Below are 6,338 nucleotides of genomic sequence, written 5' to 3'. Positions count from 1 at the left end.
AAAGAAAAGAAAAGAAAAGAAAAGAAAAGAAAAGAAAAGAAAAGAAAAGAAAAGAAAAGAAAAGAAAAGAAAAGAAAAGAAAAGAAAAGAAAAATATCTTCTTTTAGGACCTCCTTGTAGACAAGAAGGACCTTTTGGTCTTAGCCCCTTTAACTGTTATAGGTGGAGAGATGTAATATGGTCAGCCTTTTAGATTTTTTTAAAAAGAGTCCTCTCAAAATACTCATCGAAGATCCCCACATTTGGGCTGGGGAAAGAGATCAGTTGGTAGCACGTCTGCTATTGGAGCAGAAAGATCTGAGTTCCATCTCTAGAACCCATGTCAAGAAGCCAGGCATGGAGGCTCATGCTCTTGTAATCCCAGTGTTGGGGAGGTGGGGACGCATACGATGTCTGATAGCTGATAGCTGGGAGCCTGCTTGGTTAGCTCTGCACCAATTCGAGATCCAAGTGATGGAAGGAGAGGACCAACTCCCGCAGGTTGTTCTTTGACCTCAGTGCACTCATGCAGGTCAGAGGGCAGATATAAAATCTCCTTATATCATGTGAGTGTCAGGGATGGAATTCAAGTCTTCCGGCTTGGCATCTTTTACCACTGAGCCATCCTGTCAGCCTGACCAATCTATTAAGAAAAAATTTTAAGATTGGATTTACAGTTTTTGCTCAGTTTTAGACTACAGATTAAATGTGGTTATGCCAGGTGGCGGATTGGAGGGTCTCACTTTGTATGGCGTCTGCCTAAGCTCTTCTTTTTATTATCTTCTGAGTGGAAAGATGGTGAGCAGAAAGGTCAGTGTGGGGAGCGACTGACGGAATGAGTAGTGTGATGGAATCAGGGCTGTCAACCTGTATAACGTCCTCTGTTAGTTGCTTAAGATTTGATTTTCTGCTGGGGAGGGAATTGATCCATTTAGCTTCCTCTGTAAACCAATTAAAGTGCACCTTGTCTTTGTGGGGGCTTTGATCCACTTTTTGCTAATGTATCCCCTAAGTAGCCAGTTTTATCAAATTAAAATGTCTCCATTATGATTTGTATGTTTGTTTGTTTGGAACAGGGTCTCTCTATGTAACCCTGGATGTCCTGGAACTCACAGAGATCAGTCTGCCTCTACTTCCCCAATGTTGGGATTAAAAGTGTGCACCACCACACCTGGACCACTATGATCACATCAGTGCAATTCAATCTCTATTAAGAGCAAGACTTTTTTTTTTTTTTTTTTTTTTTTTTTTTTTCGAGACAGGGTTTCTCTGTGTAGCCCTGGCCATCCTGGAACTCACTCTGTAGACCAGGCTGGCCTTGAACTAAAAAAAACAAAAACAAAAACAAAACAACAACAACAAAAAAAAAACCCCTAGAGCCTCTGCTTCCCAATTGCTGAGATAAAGGCGTGTGCCACCACTTCCCAGCAAGTTTAGGTCTAAAATTCTTACAGATTAAGTTATCTGGAATCCCAGATGATAGCTCTGATTAGATAAACCCATCATCAAGCTGTACACAATTGAGATTTCTAACTGGATCTGATCCAATTAGCTATTGGATGTAGTTCATTCTAGACCCAGTCTACTCTAAGGGCTGCTTAAAATAATCAAAACAGCTCAAAACACAGCCTTGTGGGGTTCCGAATCCAAGCGTGAACTCACCGCTGGCCTTTAGTCACTGGGAGAGGCCAGGGATGCAGTGGGCCCTGGTCTAGCAGCTCTCCTCCATCATTAGCACCCCTACAGTTCTACCTGAGATCCCACTCCCTACTCCTTTCTCTTAGGAAGAAAAAGACACACTCAACAGGAGTTCATTGAGCAGACAAAAGACCGATGAGTCAGATGGTTCGATCCTGAGAGCACTACCACACTGTTAGAAAATGCTGCCGAAAGACAGAGAAATAGCCTGGTGGCATACAGTTTGGTATGTCCATTAAATGGACACATTTCCTCAGTTTGTAGTCTGTGGTTGGCAGAGAGCTTGTGATTAGCCAGGTTTCAGCCACTAGTTTTAAGACTATATTGTCTTATTGGGTTCATTTGGCATAAGACTAGCTTAATTTAACTTTAGATGCTTGGGTTTCTTGGGAGGGAACAGGTGAGATCATACTTAAGCATGGTTTGCTCCCTTACTAAGCCAAGCACCTTCTTTGGAGCTAACCCTTTATCTATCGATGCTCATACACAAGGATCACGTTCCAGCTTCAGCTTCGTCTACACCGGTGGTTCTCAGCCTTCTTAAAGCTGCAACCCTTTAACATACAGTTCCTCATGTTGTGGTGACCCCCAACCATAACATTTTTTTTTGGTTGCTATTTCATACCTGTAATTTTGCTGCTGTTATGAACCATAGTGTTAATATTTGATATGCAAGATATCTGATATTTGACTCCTAAAGAGGTCACAGACCACAGGTTGAGATCCACTGGTCTAGTGTCATGTATCTGGCTGCTGAGTGAATGAAAAAGATGTTTCTGACATAGTCTCTGTCAACAAAGCTATTGCTAGGGGACCCTCCCTGATTCAGGCCACTACTCTGTGGTGTGCTGTGTTTCTGAGTGTTGTGTGTTTTTTGTGAACCCAAAAAAGGCCACCAAGGAGCCAATTTCGATGCAATCCAATTGCACTAGGATCTTTATTACAAATTTGGGCCACACCACCATCTCTGACACAGCAGAACAGGAGGGTGAAGCCCCAAGCTCTCAGCAGGACCAGGTTTTATCAGCAATGTCAAGCAAGCAGTATTTATAGATTAGCACAGATCTGATTGGGGGGCCATTATGGAATTTTGTTGTCCATTAACATAACTGGCTGGTGCTGGAAGGCAAACCATAAACTTAGCTTCTGCTCTCCTCCTGATTGGTGGGTGTTAGGAAGTGGAGTGCCAGGGGCGGGCTGGTAACCTGGAAACTGATGCTGGGTGTAGGTTTGTTGGTGAGTAGCCTGGAAACTGGTGCTAGGTGCCAGCGGTTGGTTAACTCAAGTTCAGCCTTACGTCGGGTTCTCTGAGATGGAGTCTGAACCCAAGATCGGACTCAGGAGCATGCCGGTTCCACATACATCACACCACTCAGGGGTCCAGAGTCCTTCCAACTGTGCTCGGGCATGCTGAGTCATTCAGGATGGAAGCTGGGCTACTAGATTGCAGAGCTGAGCAAGAGGACTTGATTTGTTCTTCTGCTTGGACCTTGCATGCATCTCTTCACTGTCCAGCTAGGGAGAACACTTAGTGCAAGCTTGAGAAATGCAGCTCTTATTTTTAAAGATTTATTATATATATATAAATCATGCACACCAGAAGAGGGAATCAAATCTCTTACTACAGATGGTTGTGAACCAGCATGTGGTTGCTGGGAATTGAACTCAGAACATCTGGAAGTGCAGCCAGTGCTCTTAGCCACTGAGCCTGAGAAATGCATTTCTTATGTGAGCAATCATACAACAAATCATACCCATTTCTAGGAGTAGTATGACAGGGTATCACATGGCGTCAGTCTCCCCACAACCTGTCCTTTTAAACACCCAGGTGCTTCTGTGTTGTGAGGTCAAAGTCAGCCTCTGACCGGGGCTTCAGGAGGGTGCAGCTGTGGAGATGCACAGGCCTGCACCCTGAGAAGGTCCTGTATTGAAACTGATGATCCACTATTGCCATCCTGAAATTCTAAGCAGCCGAACTCATAATTTCCCTTTGCACTGTGTCCAACCAATTATGCAGTTTCCCACGTTAGCACGTTCATGCCCACTTAGTATTTATTGAAAAATCTAATACGTAGTAAAACATCAGGAAAGAACATAACAGAACATACAAAGACGAGTAAAGATTCAAGATTTATATCTTGTGATCTAGAAGAGGCTTGAGGGAAGTGGAATAATTCATCACTCAAGAGTCTCTCTCTCTCTCTCTCTCTCTCTCTCTCTCTCTCTGTCTGTCTCTCTGTCTCTCTCTCTCTCTCTCTCTGTCTGTCTCTCTGTCTGTCTCTCTGTGTCTCTGTCTCTGTCTCTGTCTCTGTCTCTCTCTCTCTCTCTGTCTCTCTCTCTCTCTCTGACTCTGTCTCTCTCTGTCTCTGTCTCTCTCTCCCTCTCTGCCTCACCTCCCCCTCTGCTGTCTCTGCCTCCAGAATGCTGGGATTAAAGGTGCATGCCAGCCAGCTCTGTTTACTTGGATATTTTTAGTATTATCTTTCCATTTGCTTCATTGTAGGCAAACCTGTGCTCAATACTAGTTCTATGACTTTAAAAAATTTTGTATCTCAATACTGATAAAAGTGTGAAAAAATGTTATGTATATAAAAAGGCATTGCCCCCACCTGTCTTTTTAAAATAGGGCTTATCCTTGTAATCCTGACTGTCCTGGAACTGGATCTGTAGACCAGGCTGTTTTCAAACTCATAGATTCTCCTGCCTTTGCCTCCAAAGTGGGATTAAAGGTGTGTAGCCCAAAGCCCAGCAAAAAGGCATTCCCATTCCTGTGTTTTGTGCTAGTTTCTGGTTAAATAATCATTGTTTAGTTGTTCAGAACTTGAGGACCCTGCCCTTTTCTTGTCTAGATCAGGTTTCGAGGTAGTGGTGCAAAGACCGAGTATGCCCAGCAAGAGAAAAGACATGTTCTCTGTCTCTCACGTCTCTCACGTCTCTCACGCTGGCATGCGCTCCCATAGCTTTGACGAATTCTAAGACAATCTCAGAGATTCTATGAGCAGTTGGTGTTAGAATATTGCTATTCTAGCATTCTTTCTCTGACGTATTCCAAGTTTGGCATGTTTCACATCGGGGATTGCTTACGTTCAAAGGAATCTGGGCGGGGCTAAGTCAGCTGAGAGGCAGTGATAGGTTGAGACTCCAGTGGGTGGGCAAGCACTCATTGCCTCAGATCTTCCCGGCTATAAAAGAAGAAGCCATTAGGTTCCAGGCTCCTGGGAAGAGCAAGTCCTACAGGCAAAAGCTTCTCCCTGACGCTGGATTGTCTTCTCCCAGGTCTCCATTTCACTGGTGTTGGGAAACCGAAGCATTAGGAAAAGAGAAGAAAGAATAAAAGAAAGAGCTTAAGGACAGATAAGAGAGTGAAGAAAATCCAACAAGAAGGCAGGAACAAGAGAGAGAGAGAGAGAGAGAGAGAGAGAGAGAGAGAGAGAGAACCCCCGCCCCTCAAAAGCCCAAAGCCCCAGGGCAGCCAGGACCCTAGGCTGAGCTCCCGAATTGCTGTGGCCATGACAACTCCTGAACAGGATGGGTCCCAGAACCCAGGCTGTACCATCATGACCTTCTACCCAAATATGGAAGAGTTCTCAGACTTCAACAAATACATTGCCTACATGGAGTCCCAAGGGGCACACCGAGCTGGACTGGCCAAGGTCATCCCACCCACGGAGTGGAAAGGCAGGCGATCCTATGAGGCTGTCACAGCTATGGAAATTCCCGCTCCTCTGCAGCAAGTGGTCTCTGGGAAGGCAGGCGTGTTCACCCAATACCATAAGAGGAAGAAAGGCATGACAGTGGGGGAGTATCGTGAGCTGGCCAACAGCGAAAAATACCAGACCCCGCCACACCTGGATTTTGAAGATTTGGAGAGAAAATACTGGAAGAATCGCCTGTTTGGGTCACCGATTTATGGTGCTGATGTCAGCGGCTCCCTGTTTGATGAGAACACTCAACATTGGAACGTGGGCCACCTGGGAAGCCTTTTGGATGTGTTGAAGCAGGACCGCGGTATAATGATTGAGGGCGTCAACACGCCCTACCTGTACTTTGGCATGTGGAAGACCACCTTTGCGTGGCACACGGAGGACATGGACCTGTACAGTATCAACTACCTGCACTTTGGGCAGCCCAAGACCTGGTATGCTGTGCCCCCTGAGCACGGCAGGCGCCTGGAGCGCCTGGCCAGGGAACTCTTCCCTGGCAGTTCCCAGGGCTGTCAGGCCTTCCTGAGGCACAAGGTGGCGCTCATCTCACCCACAGTGCTCAAGGAGAATGGCATCCCCTTTGGCCGCATCACCCAGGAGGCTGGGGAGTTCGTGGTCACCTTTCCCTATGGCTACCACGCGGGCTTCAACCACGGCTTCAACTGCGCAGAGGCCATCAATTTCGCCACCCCGAGGTGGATCCACTACGGCAAGGTGGCATCTCAGTGCAGCTGTGGGGAGGCCAGGGTGAGCTTTTCCATGGATGTCTTTGAACATCTGCAGGAGCCTGAGAGCTATGGACTGTGGAAACAGCAAGGGGATCTCAGAGCTATAGACCACCTGGAGTTCACCCCTGCCCCGGGCAGGAGCGGGCCCTTGGGACCTACACACTGGATCAGGGGAAGCCCACTTCAACCTGGAGGTGTTCCCATTCGGGACCCCTCAGGAGTCGGGTGA

The 6,338-nt window shown here is 46.4% G+C and overlaps 1 protein-coding gene across 1 annotated transcript; it reads left to right on the top strand.

Annotated features, from left to right (window-relative positions):
- Window positions 1–3,022: 3,022 nt before the first annotated feature.
- LOC110320880 (lysine-specific demethylase 4D-like) lies at window positions 3,023–6,338 on the top strand. Its single transcript, XM_021196967.1, has 2 exons — window positions 3,023–3,082; window positions 5,217–6,338. Exons 1-2 carry the CDS (start codon window positions 3,023–3,025, stop codon window positions 6,336–6,338), a joined length of 1,182 nt encoding a protein of 393 aa, XP_021052626.1.

Source organism: Mus pahari, chromosome 4 (assembly GCF_900095145.1).
Source record: "Mus pahari chromosome 4, PAHARI_EIJ_v1.1, whole genome shotgun sequence".
NCBI classification, from domain to species: Eukaryota; Metazoa; Chordata; class Mammalia; order Rodentia; family Muridae; genus Mus; species Mus pahari.
This window is presented reverse-complemented; position numbering and strand designations above follow the sequence as displayed.

Coding starts and splice junctions, on each gene's coding strand:
- LOC110320880 (XM_021196967.1), top strand. CDS start 3,023: ATGCCGGTTCCACATACATCACACCACTCAGGGGTCCAGAGTCCTTCC. Junction 3,083..5,216: donor GTCCTTCCAACTGTGCTCGG/GCATGCTGAGTC, acceptor GATGGGTCCCAG/AACCCAGGCTGTACCATCAT.